Below are 26474 nucleotides of genomic sequence, written 5' to 3' on the forward strand. Positions count from 1 at the left end.
TTCAAAAGTTATGTTTGCTTAAAACTTTTTCCACTCGCCTGCGATCTTTAATTATATAGTAGTGTGCATAGTAACTGCAGTGGATGTATTCTTTGGAGATCGCCGGCGACATTATACGATAATGGGCGACACATGCGCATAATGACCCGGCTGCCGCTGTAGTTGCTATTTTATTTTTTATTTTTTCCTGCTGGCCAGACATAAAGGGGTAAATTGAAACAGCGGGAGGGCGGGGGATGTGCGGCTGGGAGTTTAGATCGGAATGTTGTTTATTGCATTTTCAGCTAAATGTCGCTGAGACGTTGTCGCCGCCCATTGGAAACATCAGACTCTCAGACACACAGATACAGATACTATGCATAATGACTGTGATTTTGTTCCACATGCGAGCATGTGTGTTTGCTATTGGCATTTGGAAAGTTAGCTGCTCTCTCGGCTGGCCGCTTTTTATAGCCTTAGCCCGCAATCTGCAGCCAGCTTTGTGTCATTGTGCCCGTTTCTGGATTTGACATTGCAGCTTTTTGCATTTTCATGCATCCGGGATGTGGTGATGATAGTTTCCATGCTGCTGCTGATGCTGATGATGATGATGTGATGGCGATTACCATGGCCATTACACACTATATATGCAGTAATGATAATGTCGGCTTCGGGTTCGTTTAGGTGCGTGTGCGCTGAATTCCAATGGGCCGGCATTTTTGCATTGCCGTTTTATGATTTATATGTTGGACCCCCAACGCATTGGTCCTTAGCATCTTAAACTTGAAGTTTTACTACCTTTTTATTTTATTACTTTTATATTATTATTATTATCATTAAAATTTCATTAAATAATCCGTGAGGAGTTCATAATCAAATGGATGTTTTCGTTTTAAAAATAAGCATTTGGCCAAGCTTTAAGCCAACTCTCGTGTCATGAGTCTTGAGTCTGGCAGTTTTCGTTGCCAAATGGGCAGACACAAAGAAAACGTGGCCCAAATGGTCCCATGACCGAAAATACCAAAATACACACTCACACCGCAATTCATTGAGTCTGCACTGTGCAGATGGGTGTATGGATGTATATAAAATGCAATTACAATTACAAATTGAAATGCACAACAGATGACGCCGTCGTAGCGACGGGGTCGTCTCAAGATGTTGTACATATAGAATAAATTGTTTTTTTTTTTCTTTTGCCGGGCACCTCGTCTGACGAAATTCAACGCGGCATAGGTGGGCAAGAAGCGGTGGGAGGGGTGACAGCCCACTCATGACGACGACCCACGAGACTCGCAAAAATATAGAAAAGCTATTCTGACTTTGCCTCATTGTCTCGTCGTTGACGTCGCTGCCGTTGTACCAATATTATGCCACTCACACTGTCTTTAAGGGGTATTAAAAATATTCCGAAAATATTTAAGAAACCGGAAACTAATGCTCGACTCATGGAAACTTGTGTGTGTAGTTGTTTTTGTTGTTAAAATATAATGTGGTCAATTTGTAAGGGTATTTAGGATTTGCACTGACTTTGCCCCTCTTATTTCATGTTGTTTTTCGTTTCGCATTCAACGAAGCGCTAATTTTTTCGCCATCCAACGGCGCTTGAGTGGGCGTTAAACCGCCCACTTTCCACTCCGTCTTCCGGCAATCCGAGCCCCTCCGTGAAACTTTCTGTCTCGGTGGCGCAGGAAAATGTTTTTAATTACAATCATTAGAATGAAATTGATCGTGAACTGAAACACGAAAATTAAATTAGGGAAATGCGGACGTGCAGAGACCACAAACTGCACCTTTAGAGCACGTCCAACCCTCCGAATTCTCCCCACTGTGATTTCAGTGGGGGCCTCATTGGGGGGACGTTGCGTCGGTTGTCTCGTGTTATTTATTTAATAGAAATGCATTTTGCTATTTTTAATTTTCTCTTTAAATTTTACACCTCCGACGAATGCATGTTAAAAATAAACGAAAATTGAAATTATCTTCTGGGGTTGCTGGGGGGAGAACAAAGTCCTTGGGGGAGTCGACTACGAGAGTTCATTTCGTGAAGGGGAGGAAAACCGTGAAAAGCAGGCCAAAGGTGAAAGGACTTTAAAGTCATTGCACGGGAAAAGAAATGCGACGCAGCAAATTTATGTTGACTTCAACGGAAATTTACAAGATCCGTAGGCTGTTCTCCATTTGGAATTCTTAATTGCTTTGACGTGACTCAGTCCGGATCCAGTCGTATGGAATCTCTCTGAGTCTTCTGACTAATAAGATTCATGAGGTATTTCGATTTGAAAACCACTTTAGGCCGTCATCGATTGATCACAGTTTGGCCAAAATGACATCAGTTTCCATCGACTAAACGCGATTTTAATAACATGTTCCCAAACGAATAAGATTAATGATGCATGTTGTGGCGAGATCTTTTGAAATCTTTTAAAATTAAAAAAGTTGAAGAGTGAATTAGTCCAATGCTATGATTCCTCATCGCAATGATTTTTATCTATACACTGTTTTAATGTAATTTGGATATTGGTTTTTTTAGTGAACTACATCTGCTAACCCCTATGCATTATAATATTTAACCAGCTCCTTTTTATAATGCGGAAATCCCATATAGGTCTTGTCGAAATGTTGATCATCAACTGTTTGTTTTCTTTGCATAAACAAGTTTGGGCTGTGTAAAAGCCCATTTACATTTATTTATTTCGGTGTGAGGGGAGCAGACAACCCTTGTCGGACCCCGAAGGCAACCCCTTGGCAACAACCCGATCCATTCCATTCCGTCCCATCCCATCCCAAATCCAACCCGTCTACACGGATCTTGTGATCTGTCATTACAAGCAGACGAAAGCGAAAAAGCGAAGAGCCTGAGACGAAACTGTGTGTTGTTTACGTTTTATGTAGATTTATTTTTGCCTTGCAACTTAAACGCACAGACATTTAAATTTAGCCGCGCGATCATCTAATGGCCTCGTCCGTACAAAAAAACTGCCCATCCCGCTCGCACCTCCGCCCGGCGGTACCGGTCTCGGCAATCTGATGCTGATGCTGGTTCGCTATGGCTCGGCGTGGTGTGGATGGGCTGGTGTCTGATCGTCTGCCCTGCACTTTTTACACTCGAAAAAACTCGCTGCTAATCGCTGTGAAATTATTAAGTAACCCAAATTCGGAAGATTTTTAAATATGGTGGGTCTAAGGCGTTTATAATTGGATAACAAATTATTTGACCTTAATTATGTTATGATTCGTATCTGTATTTAGATTTTCGTAGCTCTTAAATCGAATAGGTGATTGAAATTACACTGCTTAAATATATTTGAATAACTCCTTTATTCATTTCATTGGTTTTAAAATTGTATTGCTTTAGATATTTAAAGGATGCATCTTTGCAAGTGCATGGCACAGCCCACTAGCCCACTGCCTTGTCCGTCCGTTATTCCGCCTGTCCGTCCGTCCGTCCGTTGTCTCCGTCTCTATCTCCGCCGATGTTCTTCTCTGTCTGCGTGTCACCCGACTGTCTCGCCCAAATGTCATCGCTGCACTCGTTCTTTTCGCGTGGCACTGTTGTTGTGCCCGACGCTTGATGTGGCATAAAAAGTGTGATCGATGTAAATCTGGTGGCTCAGCTGTCGCCAGCACTTGCTTTCCCCGTGCAGATCTTCTGATTTTATTTTTATAGGCAAGGACGAGGAGTGGGGGTGGGTACCACAACCCATTGAACCCACCACATTGCGTCCCAGTTCACCACACTCCAGTAGCTCCCTCTCGCTCTAATCTGATTTGTGGGATCATACAACTGTAAACCCGGGCTTTGGGCACGCTCTTTCTCCGTCCTTTCTCCACCTCCTGCTTTCATTGCAGATTCTCCGGATTGTTCGGCTTCTTCTTGTGGTTGGCTTAAAAATGCGTGCGTGTGGCTTTTTTTGTGCGTGCTCTTTGGCGCATTGAGCTACTTTACGGATTTGCCTTTGTTATCGATAGGTTCGCCCGTGCAACCCCTAAGATGTTTCGAAAATAGGGGGTACTTTAAAAATATTTAAAATCAATTTAAAATGAGAAATCAGCTACTTGGGTAAAAATTAATTTAATTTAATGAGGTGCAATCATTTAGTAATTATAATGACATTACAGTTTTTAGTTTATGCAAATTCATCAATAGTTTTTGTTGATAATCAGAAAATTATTCTGTTCATTGTTTATTCCGATTTTGTTGTTATTACCCTAATTGTTGTTTATTTGTGTTTTTACATTTACCAGACACTTCTAGTCGCTTCACTTTTTATTTTTTGCCTATGGTTTGTTTTGTATTTCTATTCCTTACTTCCTTACGACTTTTGCGCTTTGTTGCGTATTACGTATTGTAAAATTGAAAGCGTCTTCTGTGTTGTTTTTTGTGTGCGCGCTGCCTATTTGTTGTCTAATTTATTTCTATTTCTACGCCTATATAGTATGTCCCCAGATTGAAAAGCAAATTACCATAAGTGTCGTTTTGTAAGTGTAATGCATTAATTGTAATAGAAATATTGCTGTAACGCCCAAAAGCAAAAGCATCCACATAATTAAGAGATTTCTCCGCAGTAGTTGTGCTCTTCAAACCCGCAAAGTAATCAGTGCTCATCTCCCGAGAGAAAGGAAATAAATGAATTCTTCTCTTTCGCCTACGAGAATCTGTGAGGGTGCGGCTTTGTAGAAATCTTGCGAGAATCTTGAACAGTATCTTTTTTAGTTTAAATCTTAGAAAACTGCAAAATTGATTTTATTATAGAGTTCCTAGAAAGCTTGGCAAACAATTGGCTAGTCATAAATATTAAACATTTGACTTGACAAAGCTTCTGAGAATCGGGTTTCAAGCATAAACATTTACATGGCTTCTGGGTAGTATAGTTTCTTGTAAATGTGAAATGTTGTGTTTTATCAAATAATGTATGACGCATTAAAAATGGTTTTCTCTGTCGGTATAAAACTTCTGTGTTAAAAATGTAGAAGCATATCGTTACCGAATAAAAATTAAAGTTATTTCTTGAGTTCCCCAAAATATTTAAAAATTGGGTTTATTGGGTTATTGTTAATTTGTTTTCATACCTTTTATTTTGTAAAACATTTTTTGTATTTGTTTTCCTCTGGCCTTGCTAGTTTAGCTGCGTCTGTCTGTCTGCCTCGTCTCGTCGCGAATCTAGGTGTTTTTGTTGCTAATCTGGTTATTTCTCTAGTACTTTAGTAGTTGCTCTTGTGTCTCTGGTTCTTGTTGTTTTTGCTCGGAACTGAACTGCAGCTTTGAGAATCGAGATTTCAGCTTCGAGAGGCCGAGACTGAGACTGGATGGAAATGGAAACTACTGGCACTGTTTGGGCAGCTATTTCGAAACCGCTCTCGTTTCATTGTTGTTTGTATTATTATTACTCGTTTTGCTGTTGTTATTTGGCAGAAGCAGGGAATAAAGGAGAGGAGAAGAAGTGGCAGAAGAAGGAAAAACAATATTGGGTCTTGTTTATTGCTTTATGTGCGGCGTTTTGCTCTTGATTAGGTTCTTTTGTGCCTCGCACTTTGCTTATGTAGTTCTCCCCATTCTGCTCCAGTGGTTGTTGTTGTCTCTGTCGTTGTTTTTGCCGCTGGCGCTTTCGCTTGCGTGTGTTGGTGAGCGTTGGTGTTTGTAGCATTGGCGCACGGGCGGGCATAAGGTAAATGTGAAAACAATTTAAGCGGAACTTAATAGCTAAACAACCATTATAACTCGGCGGCCTTTTGTTGCTGTCTCTTGGCAATTTTTCAGACGCTTGTAAAAACATATTGCGTTCTATTTTGTGCTCAGGAGGCCTGCTGCGTTTTCTCTCCAAGCCCGTTGTAATACAGTTGAACTTCGGTAAAGGGGATAATTACTGGCGAGTAATTACCAGTTCTAATCCATCAAAATCGTAGTAAGATAATGCAAGTTCATACTCAAAATGTTTTCGACTTGTTCAAATACAACTGAATTTCGCTGGAAAATGACACTTCTCAATGTTTAGCTGTGCCTCAATCGGCGCATTGGTCTTTGTTGTTTCGGGGGTTCCCTTTGTTTTTCCTCACTTTTGTTTCGCCATGCACTTTTCCCCCGAGCTCAGACAATTGCGTCGTGCAGCGCGCCTTTTTGGCGCCCCACACAGACAAAGGCGCACGCACACACTCGCAGGCATTTCCGTTACGCTGTCGAAATCAAATCAAATTAATTCATTAAGCCAAATAAATGTTTAATAAATCATAACAAGAAAACAAAACAAAACCGAGAGCTCTGAGCTGTTAGCTGAAAACTGGCGAGTCGAGGCGCGGAGAAAACTCGAGCGAAAATAAGTCTGGCGCCTATTTTATGAACGGTTCAATAGCAAATGTCAAATTTGACAAGCGGCGAGCAAAAAAAAACCAGCAAGCGAGAAAGGAAACAGATGAGGGGGCGCACGAGCGAGAATCTCAACTGATAACATGCAAGAACGAAAATTTGTGGAAGGGGAAGGCGGTGGAAATCTTTTTCGGACGACGACCATAGCTTGTTATTAATAAGCTTGACTCTGTGACTGGCCCGTCAAAGTTGTGATTCAGCTCGAAAGATACAGCGAACAGCCGACAGATGAACATGGGACATAGATGAATGGGCTGGCGAACTGGAGGGGGATTCATGGGTTGTATTGTGGTGTTCCCATTACCGAAAAGGGGAATATTTTCATTCAACAAAAATGGGGAACATTTGTGGAGTGAGCGCAGGGCGATAAGGCGTCTGATAAGGTTAGCAAATATAGAACTTATTTACTCGCCGTCAATAGGTAAATACGGCAAAACCTCTCTAATCTGGACGAACATCTCAAAATGTATTTCTTGGATATGTTGGAATTTAGTTAAATCTGACTAGGGCGAATATAATGAATAATTTAATATTAATCCAAATATATATATGCAGTCTTTGTAGCTGTATATGTGTGCATATTCATTGGGATTGCATTTGAGGTAGTCCACGCTAGCCAAGCTGTACTGTCGGCGGTATTTGTGCCAACTTCAATTTCTGGCGGTCTTCGTGGGGGAAATCGGGGTCCCTGGGTGTGAATGAAATCGAATCCAATAAGTACGCGGACAAATTTACTCTACTCACGCCCGTTATTCCTACGTGCGTGTGTGTGAAATTCATTGATAACTTGAAAATGCCAAATCAAACAACTCACACAGTCGCACGGCTACAAGCACACTGGGAAATATCTTGTGCAATGCATTCCAACAAAATAATTGGGCAATGGGGAGCGGAACGTATCATAAATAATAAAAGTGAGCAAATAAGCGTTAGCCAACCTATGTACATACGTACAAACAAGTAGGAAGACTAAATAAGGATCGAGAGAGGAAAATCCCCCGTCGAGATTAGGGAGGAAAGCTTATCAAATCAGAATTTATATGAAATGTTATTTCTGTTATTGCCGCTGACAATTATTGTTGTTTACTCACTTGCATACCACACACGCACACCTCACTCACTCGCTCACTCACTCACTTTACTTACACATACACTCACACGAATCACGGGCGTACGTCCGGGCACTTGAAAATGTCATTGCACACAGAGAGAAAAAAAGGCGTGCGCTTCATTCACTTGATTCACGCTGCTTGTCGTTGCCGTTGTTGTTGTTGTTGCTGCTGTTTACGCCACTGCATTCATTCACACATGTGCCGCACGAGAGCAGGAGAGCACGAGAGGGAGAGAGAGACCAAGAGATTGGGTGAGCAAGCAGTGCAAGTACCATGGGATCGACAGTTGTTGCTTTTCGTGCCTTTCATTCAATAAAAACACGGCACATACCACACACACACACACTCGCACAGGCCGCACACAATACCCTTGTATCCCAAACACAGTTGGGGAAAAAGAATTAGTAGTTAACGGTAGTTCAAGTACTGGCTCGTTTAACTAAAGTCCCTTAAAAACATTTAATATAGGGATTTTTAATTATATAGTTTATCCCTAAATTAACATCGTAATTGTATAGGCTTACTCTTACAAGATATTATAAAAAGAAAAGGGTTAAACTGGGATGTTATTTGTTTGACAGTTGCTGTTGTTAAAACGTATTCCGCTGTGTATTTAACACTTTGATAAACAACAAAACCACAAAAATGTTGTATAAGCCCCAGTGGATTTTAGCTTGCCACAACCGCAAACTCAATAATAAGCATAAAACCAGACTGGAAAGGATCTTATCTGACCGGAACTGGCCGGCTGAAGGTCTTTATGTTTCATAAAATCGTTATTGGAAATGCGATTGCATTTCCCAACGGCTTTGTTAACTCAAGATTATGAAAGGCGAGACACATTTCACACGATTCAATTGAAAGGCAAAACTTTTTTTACTATTTGATAATTTGAAATGGTTAACCGATCTTAATTAAAGTTAATTACTTACCAGTAATTATAGGTTTTGAATGATATAAAAATAGCATGAATGAGGAAATAAGTGAAACTTGAATTGATTTACAAAATGAGACTGCTAATATTATTTACATATAACAAACTCTAATAACAATTTCTTTAACAACAAAAAGTAAGAGTTACAAAAAGATACTAGTCTATTTTACATACAACTGATATCGGTACTTAATGCTCATATGTTGTACATACATAATTACAGCATAAAAAAATTGATTCATAATTATTATTTCATTATGTATTTATGAGTTTTATGAGTGAGAATTTGTTCGTCCGGCTAAATCAGTCAAGGCAGAACTAAAATAAATAGCAACAACCGCAACATGTGCCAAAGTCCAATGAAATTGTTATGTAAACAATGAATAGTTGACAGAGATTATTGGACAACCACATACGGTCTTTAAACATGTTAACTGCCTTAACTAACTTATTGATTGAATTCCAAAGTGTTTTCTTTAATATTAAACGCACAAATTGCAATCATGCAGAAAAACTGAAAATGTTTTAAAAATAATAAAGTAGTACCTTATTTTTTTTGGTTGATCATATAAATGAAAGTATAGTCTGGATTGATCTTAAAACGGAGCTCTTCGAGATGCGATCATATCAGTTTTATGAATTTAATTTCCCTATCAATTTAATATTATTTATTATTATTATTCCCAAACTTATTCTAATTGGTTGTTAAGTATGTATTGAAAACATATTGGTTATGAAAAAATTGAGTTATAAATAAGTTTTAGTTCTACTGAAGTACTTGTGGATTTCGAAACGGTGTCTCTCGTACTCGATCAATCACATCAGCTTAACTTGTTTGTTTTGCCCTTTTGCTAGTTGTGGTGGCTTTTCCGAGAATTCTGCGTTAGCTATTAGTGAAAAAAAAAACGAGTACCTAGCCAAATAAATGGGTCAACCGGGAAGCAAACATAACAGGAAGTGCCATATAAATTGCTCATTCCGGGTAATACTGAAGCAATATTTGCCGTGGAAAAACAGGAACTTGAAAATGTAATGAAAGGGATCGTCTGTAACATTTTATCATGAATGTATCTCTAGCTCTACGTGTTGACTCAGATTGCAAAAATGTGGCAAAAGCAGGCACTTGCAAAGCAAACAGTTCACCTGACTTGCTGAATCGGTGGGGGGATTATATGAGTAAATATATATCAGTCAGCGCAGTCCTTTAGAGATTATTATAAATTATTTCTTCAACTATATCAATGCTGTTCCGAACTTAATTTAGTATATGATGTCCATACTGTAGTATGTAGTAGTATTTTTAGCTAACTTAACCTTGTTATTATTTTTTTTCAGGTGTTCTGCGTGGAAGGAATAGATAATAATCTCACTACAAAGTGTTCAATGAATGAGGTATGCATACAAGTTTACTTAAAGTTAGGCTTTTAAAGTAATCAATCGCACTGGCTTGCGGGAAATCTAATTTTAGCCGCTGATTTGTCTGTATGAACTTTGTTCGTATCATTAATTTTAGTGGAACAATTGCACTAGTAATGTCCGCTCTTATCTTGTTATTGTTATTGTGAAATTCAATACCTGCCGATCGGCTGAATAATAATTCATTGAATAAACACAGACAGCAGGCGGGGGGCACTGGGCACTTGGCACTCGAGAATCGAGCTGGGAATGCAACTGTAAAAATAATAACACCGCGTCAAGGATCGCCCCTAATCATCGTCTTTGGTATGATATGATATGGGAATGACGTGTGCACAGTATAAAGTGTGTTCCGATAAAAACAAGCGAATGATGAAAGGGGCAGCCCGGAAAATGTGCAATAAACAATGTATTTTGATTCGAACGTGACGGCTTATTGGATTGTCACAAGGCTGTGTGGTACTTTACCGCTCTGGCCATGTGATTGATGACCAAAGTCTGTTTGCTGGGCTCTATCTGCTAGTGAAAGTCACGAGATTTTGTGCCGGGGTCTTTTCTGGGATTTAGAATGCCACCGATAGTCGTGTGAAATGAGCACTTTTGAGGAAATCAGCATATTAAGTATATTTACAACACTGTAGTAATCGTTAGTTACAAGGAACGACTGCAGTTCTCGTTATTCATTACTAGTAGATTGCTTAATAATTTAACGTGGTGGAAGTTTGTATCAATGGCAGCCCGAAAGCAGTCAGCCATCATAGTCCTCTGTGCTATCGTTATCTTTATCGCTGGCCATCTCCGATTGGCCGTTTCTGACTTGGCTCACGCACCAAGATCGGTATTTTTGGTCTTAATCAGCTGACGTGGTTGTTTTCGTCGGGACTTGTGACTTTTAGATTTCTGATTCGGCACCCCTTTCCAATAGTTTTTATCGGCACGGTCTGCAAGCCAACTGTTTTGTTCGTTTTAAATGAAAACAAACGGGATTCAACTACTTCCATTTGTTTTTTGATAATTAATTTTGAAATAAATTCAAATTTTTCGCCAGAATTTCCGATTATGGTATAAATTGTTAATCGGCGCGAGTTTTAAAAATGTACACATATGATTTGATTAGCAATTACCCGTATTTTCGGGGCGATAAAAGTCAGTCATCGCCAAAGCGTGTACGTCATGATCGTGGAATTTCCGTCTCGGTTCCGTCTTGGTTTCCCCAAACCGAACCAACCCAAGCCATCGACCAGCCAGCCAGTGGTGTGCTTGGAATGCGGAATGCCCCGAAATATAAAAGCCGTTTACTGCGTGTGCTCACTTATCGGGGCTTATTTCTTGTAGGGCGCACTGGCATTTCATTATTATTTTAACATTTTCGCAGGTGTCTCTTGTAATGGTTTCTTTTTGATCGGCTTCCTCCAATTCGATTGGGTACGTCGACGGGTTTTTGGGGCTAGGCCTCGAATCGTTAGTGTCGATACTGCTGTATGCTTCGTTACGTTTTATGTTCGCTTTTCGAAGCGGATCTCCCCGTTTTCTCGTTGCTTTTCTATTTCTTGGTATTTCGGCTTTCCTACATTTTTTCTGTGTTAATTAAAATTTTATTGGAGTTTTTTTTTTTCTTTTTTTTTGTTGGTTGTTTTGTTTGTTTTCGAATTTTTTACGAGTTTATGAATGAACGTGCAAACAAACAAACAGCGCGAGACATTTACCAGAGTTTCGAGGGCTTTTGCTTTTTTCGGGGTGTGAGACTGGGTTTTTGGTCGGCCTGTTGGAACTAGTGTCCTTGAAATGCGCTCAATCAGCAGCAGAAGCATAAATATCAACCGCAGCAAAGGCATTAACTACATAAAAAAAACACCGAAATCGAGAGGGAAAATCAATCGGTGGCAAGCCGAGCAAGTCAATTGAAATCGAAGTCGTAAATAATTAAAATTAGTTGATTACAGTATTGGCCGTGTTTTTATGATCGCAATCAATAGGAACTCGTTTTTATGATTATGACGATTTAAAGTCACAGCAAGAGATTGTTTGTTTTTTAATTTTTCGTAAAATGTTTCCATACTTCTCGTTTGCATTACTATTTCGTTTTTAATTATTTATGAGTTTTTTGAATGGAAATGCGGAAGTGTCTGGAAACCGATATCACTTTCAAACAATATTGGATTCGACTAATACTCCATTTTGCTGTTCTACCTACCTACCCCCTTCTGGTAATTATATATCTGGGTGTAATTCATTTCCATAATTAGAAGTGTTTTATAGCTTCATAGCATAGCAACCCTGCCCGCATGTTTCCACCCTCCGTTTTCCGACTCCTGTAAAGTCGATCTAAAAACTTTCCGATTAAACCCTCGGAAAGCAGACACCGCCTGGTACAACTCTATATAGCCCGAAGAATAGGCCACTTTTGTTCGCTTTACGACCTGAGTTCATTTGAAGTTAGCGGCCATTATTCCGGGACAATTGTTTGTCGTAAAAAGTCGGTAGATTGGGGAAATGCATACCAAGCCCAAAACCTCGATTCCCCATAATAGGCTGACGGTGGTCGGCAGCTTGTACGTGGAAATTATGAAGTCAGTCAAACGAAATACCCTAGAATGAGATTGGAAAATCCCAACTTGTTTGCGAAAACAAACAAGCCGCAGTGATTACAGAATGACAATTATATTTTTGCATGTATGGAGCTTCAGTGAATACATGATGTTCCTCAAATGATTAATAATTTGGTTATCTTTAGATACATATGCCCGGTGGAATTGGAAGCCTGGTTCAAATAGATTAAACACCCAAATGGAATAGGTAGGATGATATTACGTATCTGTTATTGTACTATGAGTTCAATTTCGCATATTGACACTTAATATGCTTACCCAAAAAACAACATTACTGATGAAATAACTAATAATTATTTCATCACAGCGGGCAAGACTGGCGACACCCACAATTGAATGTTTTAATTGGGCTTAGCTCCGTTCCACACATCTGGGGGCTGGGCAGGCGGCCCTATCTATATGGATAATTGTGCCCCCCGTTAGTAGTCGCATTTAAATGTCATATTTGTTATTTGCGAAAGCTAGTAGCGTAGCTCTCTTTCGCACCCGGCCAGAGGCTGTCCCTTTTTGGCACTTTGCCGTGAAGCGGGGGACAAAGTTATTTATCTCGCGTGAGGCGGCGTCACGTTGCTTATCTGGAACTCGCACCTCGAACACAACGATACGATACTCGCCGCAACACACTATTCGCACTGAAATGCGACCATATCAAGCAAAACAACAGCGCAGGCCCACACCAACGGGCTGTGCGATTGTAGGAAGACAACAACTGGGAAATAAAACTATTTAGGTGCTCGAGCTCGAAAGCTTCAGTCACCTTTGCTGGTGCTAAAACGATCGTTGGCCAGCGAATTGGTGGATCCCAACTCTGGGCATGAGTTGGCAGATCTGGAGATTAGGGGGCGCCACATGTGACCGGTATGGTAAGTCACGGTGATGCACAGGTTCGATCTCGACGTCACAGAAATTTCCAGAACATAAACTTTTTCTTGCGACATCCAAGGGAGACTATTATGAAATGGTAAAGTTAGGGAATTACATTTAAAATTTCCTTGCCATTCGTATCGATCCAAATTGCCAAAGTATCTATTAGCATTTATCTCAACATTTAAATGCTCGCTTAAAAAGCCTTTCAAAAATATTCAATAAAATATGCAAAAGCGCTGGGGAATGGAAACAAGTGGATGCTGTGACAAACCGACGAGATTGAGATATTATGAATGGGAGGCGGCGGCGGCAGCTGATGATGACGGTGATCACCAGCGGCCAATCGATATTAAGTTGGAATTTCGGTCGGACAAATCAGGTTTTGGATCGTTCATATCTCCCAGTTAGTCTGGCCTGATCTCCGCTTATCATAATGCTGCAATAATTTGATTGTTTTCCACTTTTTCGGTTGCTTTGAAACTCGGAAAACAAAAAAAAACTTGACCAAATGTCGTTGGATTTGGAGCATAAGACATATTTAAATAAGCTAGTTTTTTTTTGTTCTGGTCTCCTTCTTCAGATTCTTCTGCTTCTTCTTCTTCTTGTTTGTTGTCTTTTGGAGGCTGTTGTTTTTGTTTGTTATTCTTCGGATTGTTGTCGTTGCTTCTTAACTGGTCTGGCAACTTCGGCCCGGATTGGAATGTTGTTGGCTTTTGGCTTCGGCCGCTCAGTCTTTCTGTTTCTCCGATCTCCGGTCTCCGATTCTCCTCTTTACATTCTTCTGTCTTCACTGGCCTTTTTTCTGCCCGTTATTGCGTCAATGCCGGAGTTAATGTTGTTATTGTTATGATTATTATTGTGGTTATTGCTACGCTACTTCGGAGTGTCTGTGTTTTTCTGCCAGTGAGTCAGATTAAGGGGTTTACATAAAGACAGTGCAGACGTACATAGCGATGCATTTCGCCAATTTCTTTCTTGGAAATTATTGCTTTTATTGTTTTCTCTATTCAGATCAGCATTTTACGCTCTCCGCTCATTAACAAGTAGTAAATTCCTCTGGGAGTATATCTTTTTACGACATTCTTAAGGCTTTTAAAGCCAGAGCGAAATGTTGTAAGCCGTTTCAGTGCATCCACTTTAAGTGTTCGCGTCTCTCAAGCAGTGCAAGCTCCTAAGCAGTTTTTTGGAGATTTCGGTATGCAGTTCTACCAAATGGATGGTCATCCATGGTTTTGTGATTAAGTTTATATGAAATAAACATGTAAATGCCAACCATTTATGCTAAATGCTTTAGATCCGTTTTGCAAAACTGGACTGACACATTCCCATCTGAATACAGTTCGTTGTCAAGTAGTCTTGCCATTCGCACTTGAAATGCGAAACAAAGGCGTCAACAACAATGAATAGTAAAAAACAGGCACAAATGACGGTTAGGCGTGCCAAATGCACCTTTACACTTTTTACGAGGCGCGTGCACGGTGGCGCCCGAGGCGCGTTAAACGAAATTAAACAATAAAACGCTCGCCAGCGTCCGGAGCGGAGCGTTTGCTGTTAATTTCCATGTGTGTAAACGAGTGCTGATAAGCCAAGCCAGCCGAGCCAGTTTCGCTTTGGCCTGGCCCTTTCTTTTCCCCTTATCGCGTCATCATCAGCCACCGTGTTTCCACTTCAGCTTGGCATCTTTAGTTCAAGACTTAACCGTTTTTGAAGTGGCTAAAGTTTTGAGGGTTTAGGCGGTTCTACTAAGTTGACTTAGTCATCTTAAGTGTATCATACGTATTATTTAAACTAAGTATGTCAATTCTTATATTTACACGTAGTGTTAAAAAACTTCATCATAAAACTGCCGTTTGTTTGTGTCGGAATTTTTTGGAATTTTTGCAACTCTATTATCTGTTATGTTTGTATGGCCCATCATCTGGGCCTCCGATCTATGGGCAATGTTGTGTTGTCCGGAAATGTTGCTCACCGGAATTTTCATCTTTTAGTTAGTTAGTTGTTGGGTTGAATTGGACGATAAAAAAAAGCAGTCAGCGGGATCTGGGTCACGCGAACACACATGCACCTGGCGAAAGTTTGAGAGCCACAGTTTGGGAGTCACCGTGGCTGCTGTGCTGAGAGCGAGAAAGATACATAGCTCGTCTTTATTAAGTTGTAGTAACTTTTTTCGGTCGAGTCTCTTAACTTTATTTGTATGCTATAACCATAACATTTAAAATATTTTAGCTGAACATGTATTTTATGTATTTATAGCGCGACATTTGCTGGTCGTTTGTATTAACAGCAACAATAAGAACAAAAACAAATCAAGCATAATAAACAAGCAGCATTAGTTGAGAGCACACAAATGTGTGCGTGAGAGAGCGAAATCGGAGAGAGGGCGATTTGTTAAATTTTGGCTGATTTTTTTCTTTGTATATTTTTTTCGGGCGACAAGCTAGAAAAATTTGCAAAACAAGAACAAATTGCGTGTGCGGTTTTTTTTATTCGTTTGCCAGTGTTTGTGTTGTACATCTACCACGTTTTCAACTACGCAGCTGAAATTCGCACAACAACACAACAACACGCTCTCTTGCCGCTCCCTCTCTCTTTCTACCACTTACTCTTTCTCGCATTTCCCCTTTTCTTTTCCTTTGCCACGCAGCCGCATTTTCCTTGCCCCAAGTTACGCCCCAAAATTAGTGGGGCAAAAGCGGAAAGAAGCGGATAGTAAATACAAGTATTTTTGCACAGGTCACCCGTTTGAAAAGGCGTAGGTTTTGATGAATTACAGCGTAGTAAAAATCGCACACACTTGCAATTACTATTTACTACGCTTACAACGCGACTGCGCTGCCAACGTCAAACGACGAACGTCGCGCGTCATTCAAAATTGAAAAAAGAACACTCGACACTCGAAAAAATGAACGTCAATGCTAAGCTGAAGAATCGAATCGCTCTCCATATGCTTGCCATTCTTATTTGTTCTGCTTTTTTGTCTGTCGCATAAAATTATTTATTTTTTTTTTGCTCTGGCTGTTTTTGTTGCTTAGCAAGCTGGGCTCTTTGTGCGCCGAGTGCGAACGAGATGGGTAGAGTGGATCGTTGGTTCTCAGCTGTTTAGGAAATTAGTTGTTGTTTTTGTTGCTTACATGTTGTATTTTTAAAAATTGTAATTTACCCAACTCCAAAATATTTGAAATTGGATTTGAATTTATAATTTTATTTGGTAATTAATTGATTTATATTAAAATTAAAAAATATTAAACATTAAAATAATTGCTAATGAGAAAGGAGTTTGAATAACATAATAGTTTCTGCATTAATAAATAATCTACTTAATTTCCTCTTTCATATAGACATAAGTATATAATGACATAACAAATAAATTTATTACCTGAACTCCAATTTTCGACTTGATGTCATAGAACTGAGTTTTTCCGTGCAGTAGAACTTTCCGCGAAAAACTGGATGTGCAATAGGTCAAGTCGTGTCCAATTTCCGAATACTCCATCTCGTTTCCGTGCTACGTAAACTGAATAGTGTATAGTATAAAGACTAGGTGCAATAATTAGGGATTTGAAATGACGAGCGTAAAGCGTTAAAATGAAAATCGCTTTGTGCGAGAGAGACGGCGGCAGATGGCAGGTAGTTCGACACGTGGGCCGAGCACTTGGCGCCCTTTTTCGCATGGAATTACGTAGGCTGCTGTTCTTCTGTATTGTTTTTCAGCTTGAGAACTGAAAACTAATTTGCACATTCTGCTTTCTCGTTACAGTTGCAACGGCGGAACAAATAGAAGAAAAATTGCATTCCAACTGAAGTGAAATATTTGTTGCGCTTTTCCGCTGCAACAGAGTGTGAGAGCGGGACGAAAGATGATTACCTAGCGGGGGTGAGGGAGACCCAAGAAGCGAAAGTAAAACTCGTGGAAAGCTGAAAATTTGAGGAAACAATTTCATAACACGAATAGAAACACCGCAATATGTTCAATATGCCACGGGGAGTGACAAAAAGTAAATCCAAGCGTGGGAAAATTAAGATGGAAAACGATATGGCAGCAGCAACAACAACCACAACAACAACAGCCTGCACGCTTGGACACATTTGTGTTTTGTGCCGGCAAGAAATGTTGCTGGATACATGTTGCTGCCGGCAAGCAGTGGAAGCAGTTGACAGCCCCGCAAGCAGTGACGAAGCGTATAGCAGTAGCACCAGCAGCTGTCAAGCAAGCAGTGAAATCAGTGCGGAGACGGTCTGGTTTCTCAGTCATGATGATATCGTACTGTGCCGCAGACCAAAATTTGATGAAGTGGAGACGACGGGTAAAAAGAGAGACGTTAAATGCCGTGGACATCAGTGCAGCAATGAATGCGACGATGGCAGCACGAAAAACAATCGACACCAGCGCGAAAAGTTCAATATCTTTAGCAACTGTCACAATATTTTGCGAACATTGCAATCGCTGCTGCTGCTCATGTTCAATTGCGGCATTTTCAACAAGCGACGCAGGCGGCAGCATCAGCAGCAGCATCATCATAATCATCAGCATCATCCGCAGCATCATCATCAGCAGCATCATCAGCGGCAGCAAGCCCATGTTAGTTACACAAAATTCCTATTGCTGCTACAAACACTGGCAGCAGCAACCACAAGACTGAGTTTAAGCCCTAAAAACTACAACCAACAACAACTACAGCATAATCAACAGCTGCCACGTGCCACAGCGCAACAAAAGCAACAAGAGAAAGATAGGCATAAGTGCTTTCACTACAAGCACAATTACTATTACACACCTGGCATTAGCCTTCTGCTCTTTATCCTACTGGCCAACACATTGGCCATCCAAGCCGTCGTGTTGCCAGCACATCAACAGCACCTGCTGCACAATGATATAGCCGATGGACTGGATAAAACGGCGCTTTCGGTGTCGGGGACGCAATCGCGATGGCCAAGGAGCGAATCAAACCCAACAATGCGACTGTCACAAAATGTAAAACGTATGTATTACCTATAAACTACCTTGCAAGTTTAAGGAGACACTAATAGCTTTTCCATTAACCTTATAGCTTGCAAATCCATGGACATCAGGAACATGGTGTCGCACTTCAACCAGCTGGAGAACTGCACGGTCATCGAGGGCTTCCTGCTGATCGACTTGATAAACGACGCCAGCCCCCTGAACAGAAGTTTTCCAAAACTGACCGAGGTCACCGATTATATCATAATCTACCGTGTGACTGGACTGCACTCGCTGTCAAAGATTTTTCCCAATCTGAGCGTCATTAGGGGAAACAAGCTGTTCGACGGATATGCCTTGGTCGTCTACTCGAATTTCGACCTCATGGATTTGGGACTTCACAAGCTGCGATCCATAACCAGAGGCGGTGTGCGAATTGAGAAGAATCATAAGCTGTGCTATGATAGGACCATCGATTGGCTGGAAATTCTGGCGGAAAACGAAACCCAACTGGTGGTGCTGACGGAGAACGGCAAGGAGAAGGAGTGCAGGCTTTCCAAGTGCCCTGGAGAGATCAGAATAGAGGAGGGGCACGATTCCACGGCCATCGAGGGAGAGCTTAACACCAGTTGTCAGCTGCACAATAACAGGCGCCTGTGCTGGAACAGCAAACTCTGTCAGACAAGTGAGTTGGCCTGTGTAAAGTTCTACCGTTCTTTCTTATTAACATTCTTCGCGTTTGTTCCTCCAGAGTGCCCTGAAAAGTGCAGAAACAACTGCATCGATGAGCACACCTGTTGCAGCCAGGACTGTTTGGGTGGATGCGTGATCGATAAGCATGGAAATGAAAGCTGCATATCCTGTCGAAATGTGTCTTTCAACAACATCTGTATGGACTCTTGTCCGAAAGGCTATTTTCAGGTAGATAATGATTCAATTTTACTATACAACAAGTAGCTAACTTTCAAACTCTCTTGCAGTTCGACAGCCGCTGCGTGACGGCGAACGAGTGCACCACACTGACAAAGTTTGAAACCAACAGTGTGTATTCCGGTATTCCATACAACGGACAATGTATCACCCACTGTCCAACGGGGTACCAGAAGTCAGAGAATAAGCGCATGTGCGAACCTTGTCCGGGCGGCAAGTGTGACAAGGAGTGCTCCTCCGGTCTTATCGACAGTTTGGAGCGTGCTCGGGAGTTCCATGGCTGCACCATTATAACCGGAACCGAGCCCCTTACCATTAGCATCAAACGTGAAAGCGGCGGTAAGTGGTTTCTGCTGCTCTATATAAATCTCAATATTAAAACTTCTTTTTTTTTTTAGCTCACGTCATGGATGAATTAAAATATGGTCTGGCTGCCGTCCATAAAATTCAGTCATCCCTAATGGTTCACTTGACCTACGGATTGAAGTCCTTGAAATTTTTTCAATCCCTAACTGAAATTAGCGGCGATCCGCCGATGGACGCGGATAAATATGCTTTGTATGTGTTGGATAATCGCGATCTGGATGAGCTTTGGGGACCCAACCAAACGGTGTTCATTAGGAAGGGCGGTGTCTTCTTTCATTTCAACCCAAAACTATGTGTGTCCACCATCAACCAGTTGCTGCCCATGCTGGCCTCCAAGCCAAAGTTCTTTGAAAAGTCAGATGTGGGCGCAGACTCGAATGGAAACCGCGGATCCTGTAAGTAATCACTAACGAAAATTGCAGTAAAATTTTAAACTTTGCAAGTACTAATTTGAATAAAACATTTCCAGGTGGAACAGCTGTTCTCAATGTCACATTACAATCAGTGGGAGCAAACTCCGCTTTGCTGAACGTCACGACAAAAGTCGAAATAGGAGAGCCCCAAAAGCCGAGCAATGCTACCATTATTTTTAAGGATCCGCGCGCCTTCATCGGTTTCGTGTTTTATCATATGATCGATCCGTACGGAAACTCAACTAAAAGCAGTGACGATCCATGCGATGATCGCTGGAAGGTCAGCTCTCCGGAAAAGAGCGGGGTCATGGTGTTAAGCAATTTGATTCCGTACACTAACTACTCCTACTACGTTCGGACCATGGCTATATCCTCGGAATTGACAAACGCGGAGAGCGACGTGAAGAACTTTAGGACAAATCCCGGACGACCGTCAAAGGTGACGGAGGTGGTAGCGACCGCCATCTCAGACTCGAAAATTGTGAGTATGGAATTGTGCAATAGATCCCTTCAGGATTACAAGTGATTTATAAATGTAATGTAATTGTTCACTTAACTGATCCACCCTTATTGCCCTTTCAGAACGTAACTTGGAGCTACCTAGATAAGCCTTATGGCGTGCTAACGCGCTATTTTATAAAAGCCAAACTTATAAATCGGCCTACTCGAAACAATAACCGGGATTACTGTACTGAACGTAAGCAACAACATAGCCAAATTGTATCCACAATTAACTAATTTAAATATTTCATCTGTGCAGCTCTCATCAAGGCCATGGAAAATGACCTGCCAGCCACAACGCCTACCAAGAAAATACCGGATCCTTTAGCAGGCGACTGTAAGTGCGTGGAGGGTTCGAAGAAGACCAGCAGCCAGGAATACGATGATCGTAAAGTTCAAGCGGGCATGGAGTTTGAGAACGCGCTGCAAAACTTTATATTTGTTCCAAACATTCGGAAAAGCAAGAATGGATCGTCTGATAAATCAGACGGAGCGGAAGGTGCAGCTCTCGATTCCAATGCTATTCCAAATGGTGGAGCTAGTAACCCCTCCCGTCGAAGGCGAGACGTTGCGCTCGAGCCAGAGCTCGACGATGTGGAGGGCAGTGTACTTCTACGCCATGTGCGCTCCATCACTGACGATACCGATGCATTTTTCGAAAAGGACGACGAAAATACCTATAAAGACGAAGAAGACTTGTCCTCCAACAAACAATTCTATGAGGTGTTTGCCAAGGAATTGCCACCAAATCAAACTCATTTTGTCTTTGAAAAACTGCGCCACTTCACCCGCTACGCTATCTTCGTGGTAGCCTGTAGAGAAGAAATCCCCAGCGAAAAATTAAGGGACACCAGTTTTAAGAAGTCGCTCTGCAGCGATTATGACACCGTTTTCCAAACTACCAAGAGAAAGAGTAAGAAAGACTTGACGTGTTTACTTTCATTACTAACGATTTGGTTTACTTATAGAATTCGCCGACATAGTCATGGACCTAAAAGTAGATTTAGAGCACGCAAACAACACCGAGTCCCCAGTACGGGTTCGCTGGACGCCACCAGTTGACCCCAACGGAGAAATCGTCACCTATGAAGTGGCCTACAAGCTGAAAAAGCCCGATCAAGTGGAAGAAAAGAAGTGCATCCCGGCTGCTGACTTCAACCAGACCGCCGGCTATTTAATAAAGCTCAACGAGGGCCTTTACAGCTTCAGGGTGCGAGCCAACTCAATAGCGGGATACGGCGATTTCACGGAAGTCGAACATATAAAAGTGGAGGTAGGTTGAATAATTGTTATCTGCGAACGAACATTTTAAAATTAATTTTTTCATTAAATTCAACAGCCTCCTCCGAGCTACGCTAAGGTATTTTTCTGGCTACTGGGAATAGGCCTGTCGTTGCTGATCGTTTCCCTGTTCGGCTATGTCTGTTACCTGCATAAGAGGAAGGTTCCCTCTAATGACCTCCATATGAACACAGAGGTGAACCCGTTCTATGCGAGCATGCAATACATCCCAGACGATTGGGAGGTGCTGCGGGAGAACATCATTCAGTTGGCTCCTTTAGGCCAGGGATCCTTTGGCATGGTGTATGAGGGTATCCTGAAGTCCTTTCCACCCAATGGCTTGGATCGCGAGTGTGCCATTAAGACTGTCAACGAAAATGCTACGGATCGCGAGCGGACCAATTTCCTGAGCGAGGCGAGCGTCATGAAGGAGTTCGATACGTATCATGTCGTAAGATTGCTCGGTGTTTGCTCCAGGGGTCAGCCGGCTCTGGTGGTCATGGAGCTAATGAAGAAGGGTGACCTTAAGTCCTATTTGCGTGCCCATCGTCCCGAGGAGCGGGATGAGGCCATGATAACGTATCTTAATCGCATTGGAGTGACTGGTAATGTGCAGCCTCCTACTTATGGCAGGATCTACCAGATGGCCATTGAGATTGCGGATGGCATGGCATATTTGGCCGCCAAGAAGTTCGTCCATCGTGATCTTGCAGCTCGAAATTGCATGGTTGCTGATGATTTGACGGTGAAAATTGGTGACTTTGGCATGACCCGTGACATCTATGAGACGGATTACTATCGGAAGGGAACTAAGGGGCTGCTGCCAGTTCGCTGGATGCCACCGGAGAGCTTGCGGGATGGTGTCTACTCTAGTGCCAGTGATGTATTCAGCTTTGGAGTGGTTCTCTGGGAAATGGCCACCTTAGCGGCGCAGCCATACCAGGGACTTTCCAACGAGCATGTCCTGCGTTACGTCATCGATGGTGGTGTTATGGAGAGGCCGGAAAATTGCCCTGATTTTCTCCATAAACTAATGCAAAGGTGCTGGCATCATAGGTCTTCGGCGAGACCCAGTTTTCTGGATATCATCGCGTATCTCGAACCACAATGCCCCAGTTCACAATTCAAGGAAGTATCCTTCTATCACTCAGAGGCAGGTCTGCAGCATCGGGAAAAGGAGCGCAAGGAACGCAATCAGCTAGATGCATTCGCGGCAGTCCCCTTGGACCAAGATCTGCAGGAGCGGGAACAGCAGGAGGATGCCACCACACCTTTACGAATGGGCGATTATCAGCAGAACTCCTCGTTAGACCAACCGCCCGAAAGCCCCATCGCCATGGTTGATGATCAGGGTTCCCACTTGCCATTTAGCCTGCCATCGGGATTCATTGCGAGCAGTACTCCTGATGGGCAGACTCTAATGCCTACTGCCTTTCATAATATTCCAGCAGGGCAAGGTGATATTTCTTCGGCTTACGTTGTGCCTGATACAGACGCTTTGGACGGCGACAGGGGTTATGAGATCTACGATCCCAGTCCGAAATGTGCAGAGCTGCCGACGAGCAGAAGTGGCAGTACTGGCGGTGGAAAACTCAGCGGAGAACAACATTTGCTGCCAAGAAAGGGTCGCCAGCCTACCATCATGAGCAGCTCGATGCCAGATGATGTCATCGGTGGGTCCTCACTGCAGCCCTCGACTGCGTCAGCAGCCAGTTCTAATGGCAGTTCGCACACAGGACGTCCAAGTCTGAAGAAAACAGTGGCGGATTCGGTTCGCAACAAGGCAAACTTCATTAACCGCCACCTATTTAACCACAAGCGAACGGGCAGCAATGCCAGCCACAAGAGCAATGCCTCCAATGCTCCGAGTACCAGCAGTAACACCAACTTGACAAGTCACCCGGTGGCCATGGGCAATCTTGGAACTATCGAGAGTGGTGGCAGTGGTTCGGCTGGCAGTTATACTGGAACACCCCGCTTCTACACTCCATCAGCCACGCCTGGAGGGGGCAGCGGTATGGCCATTAGCGACAATCCTAACTACAGACTACTAGACGAGTCAATAGCCAGCGAACAGGCCACCATCCTAACGACTAGCAGCCCCAATCCGAACTACGAGATGATGCATCCACCAACCAGTCTGGTCAGTACCAATCCGAACTATATGCCCATGAATGAGACTCCAGTGCAGATGGCGGGTGTGACCATAAGCCATAATCCGAATTACCAGCCAATGCAGGCGCCGTTAAATGCACGCCAAAGCCAAAGTAGCTCCGACGAGGACAACGAGCAGGACGAGGACGACGAGGATGAGGACGACGACGTGGACGACGAGCATGTGGAGCACATAAAGATGGAGCGCATGCCATTGAGTCGGCCCAGGCAAAGAGCGTTGCCCAGCAAGACGCAACCGCCTCGCAGTCGCAGCGTCAGCCAAACGAGAAAATCTCCTACGAATCCCAACTCCGGAGTCGGAGCCACAGGAGCCGGAAACCGATCCAACTTGCTAAAAGAGAACTGGCTGCGCCCGGCGAGTACGCCAAGGCCTCCACCCCCCAATGGATTCATCGGAAGGGAGGCGTAATCGTTAAGAACCGTAGTACTGTAGAAAAACATGTAAATAGATGAGGAGAAGCAGCATGGACATAGATAGAGTAGCAAGCCTTTGCCGTAAGCCAAGCTTCTTTGAATTTGACTCTTCTCTATGCCTGCAAACTAGGGTGGAGGAGATGTAGGTCCAAAGATATTTGTATTTCAATATGACAGGCTAGCAATCCATTGTAACTTTTCTAGCGATGAAGCTTCGAACAAGAAGTTGATTCTTAGTTAAAATTTTGCATTAATAGAACATTAAGAACTTTGTGTCAGTCTTGGTAAAAGAAAGCACTTTTCCGTAGATGGATGACTCTTCTTGGTGTCGAACCAAAATTGTATATTTTAGATTCATAGAGCCTAATTTTCAATTCTCAATTGTTCTCTCAATTGTCCGACGATTATGCAAACGACTATATGGAGTCGAAGATATGGAAACAAAGGCTTATTTTGCTAAGAACGAGCCAAAAAGATTGCTAACCGCCTTTACGATTCTTTGTTCAAGCCATCGAACCACCCTAACCGCGCATGTATAATACCAATAGTTTCGATTAAGCCTATTTATGTTTACGTATTCGTTTAGTATTTACTCTACATTTTTTGTTTGTTTAAATTAATGCACTAGAGCCGTTAACGCAATACAAAACGAGAGCAGAGAACGATAGTGAAAGCAAAAACAGAAGAAACAGAAAACAGAAAACAAGAAAACAAATAAAAGCAAAACAAGTCCTACATGCAAATAACAAAAGTACAAAAGCCAACAACCAACCAACCTAAGTACCGTTTAAATAGACATACAAATTCTACCAATTATAACTTATAACTCATACCTACTACGTATATTAATTATGATAATTTTAGTACCTACCAAATCGCTTAGAGCAAGGCGAAAGTAAGTGAGAACCGCAGCAAAAACAGAAATTGATGAACTCTACAACAGCAAACAAGCAATACAAAAACAAAACAGCAACTGTCTTCACTGAGTTAGCTAGCAATAGTTATGATTATCCCAACACCCGAACTACACGTAACTAGGTTTAAATGTTACTCATCTAATTTTACATGCATGTCGAAGAGCCTTGCAGTTTTTAGCGCGTTTTACCCCCTGATTTTTATTTATATTTACACCTACATTTATGTTAAGCAATTGGTAAGCATTGCTTGATTGTTCATACTTCACTTACAATATCTTCTATTTTTTATTGCGTAATTATAGTATTTATTGATTAGCCGACGAGAGTTTGCTCTGCTCTAGGAGTACCACTTTCAGCACTTGGTTCATCACTTTCAAGCGAAAGCAGGGCACAGCAGCCAGTGCATGCGGAGAAACTTTTGTTAAATATTTTTTTCTAAATCAATTTTTTGGAAGCCAAGCTTCGGAAAAGGAGTTTAAGAGAAAGAGGAACCCATAACGTAATTTCAAACTGAGAGCTTAACTAACTAATGCATCATGATTATTGTATACAATCTGCTGTCGTTTTTTATACAAAACTCGCTATATACGAAGAAAAGCATTTTATGTACTAACTATAGATGAAAGCAACACTTAACGAAACAACAAAAGCAACAAGAAAAAAAAAAGAAGGAAAATCTATAGACTCATATACAACAATTTTCACTAGACCTAAATAATCTGCCATACGCCCCCATTAACTCAAATATGAACAAGAAACCGGACGGATTTTGTTTTCTATAATTTAATTATTCAACAATAGCTCATAGACGAAACAATAGACAAATTATATACCATACATACATATATATTTACACATAATTAAGAACTGAACGTGATATGTTTGCTGAGTGTACTATCCTGACAGTTCTCCGATTTCTAGCAAAGGAACGGAACCCAAAGTTCAATCCCAAAATCCAAAATCCAAACCAACCACAAAAGCACACAACATTCTTTTGAAAATCCGAAGTAAGCAATAACCCACTTTAGCAACAGCAACAACATTTACATTATCGACAACAATTGCAACAAATGGAATTTTTAAACGAAAAACAACTACAACAAAAGTATTCGATATTTGCCTTCGCTCTTTATATTATTATATATTTAACTATACAAACACATATATTTAATGACTAAATGAAAGCAAAGCAAAGAAAAGCAAAAACAAAACACGCATGTGCTAGGTCTTTTGTTTTTATTTTATAGATGCAAAGCG

General features: G+C 41.7%; 1 protein-coding gene across 1 annotated transcript in view; it reads left to right on the top strand.

Annotated features, from left to right (window-relative positions):
• Nucleotides 1-26015, top strand: part of LOC6614334 (insulin-like receptor) — a 45054-nt gene extending 19039 nt beyond the window's left edge. The window contains exons 3-13 of the mRNA XM_002038737.2: nt 9725-9781; nt 17039-18260; nt 18330-18905; nt 18972-19141; nt 19201-19489; nt 19549-19911; nt 19986-20410; nt 20512-20626; nt 20690-21343; nt 21399-21703; nt 21770-26015. Coding sequence (XP_002038773.2) covers nt 17246-18260; nt 18330-18905; nt 18972-19141; nt 19201-19489; nt 19549-19911; nt 19986-20410; nt 20512-20626; nt 20690-21343; nt 21399-21703; nt 21770-24295 — 6438 coding nt within the window. The 5' untranslated portion in view covers nt 9725-9781; nt 17039-17245 and the 3' untranslated portion in view covers nt 24296-26015. The remainder of the gene's footprint in view (nt 1-9724; nt 9782-17038; nt 18261-18329; nt 18906-18971; nt 19142-19200; nt 19490-19548; nt 19912-19985; nt 20411-20511; nt 20627-20689; nt 21344-21398; nt 21704-21769) is intronic.
• The last annotated feature ends 459 nt before the right edge of the window (nt 26016-26474 follow it).

The sequence above is a fragment of the Drosophila sechellia genome, chromosome 3R (assembly GCF_004382195.2).
Source record: "Drosophila sechellia strain sech25 chromosome 3R, ASM438219v1, whole genome shotgun sequence".
NCBI lineage: Eukaryota > Metazoa > Arthropoda > Insecta > Diptera > Drosophilidae > Drosophila > Drosophila sechellia.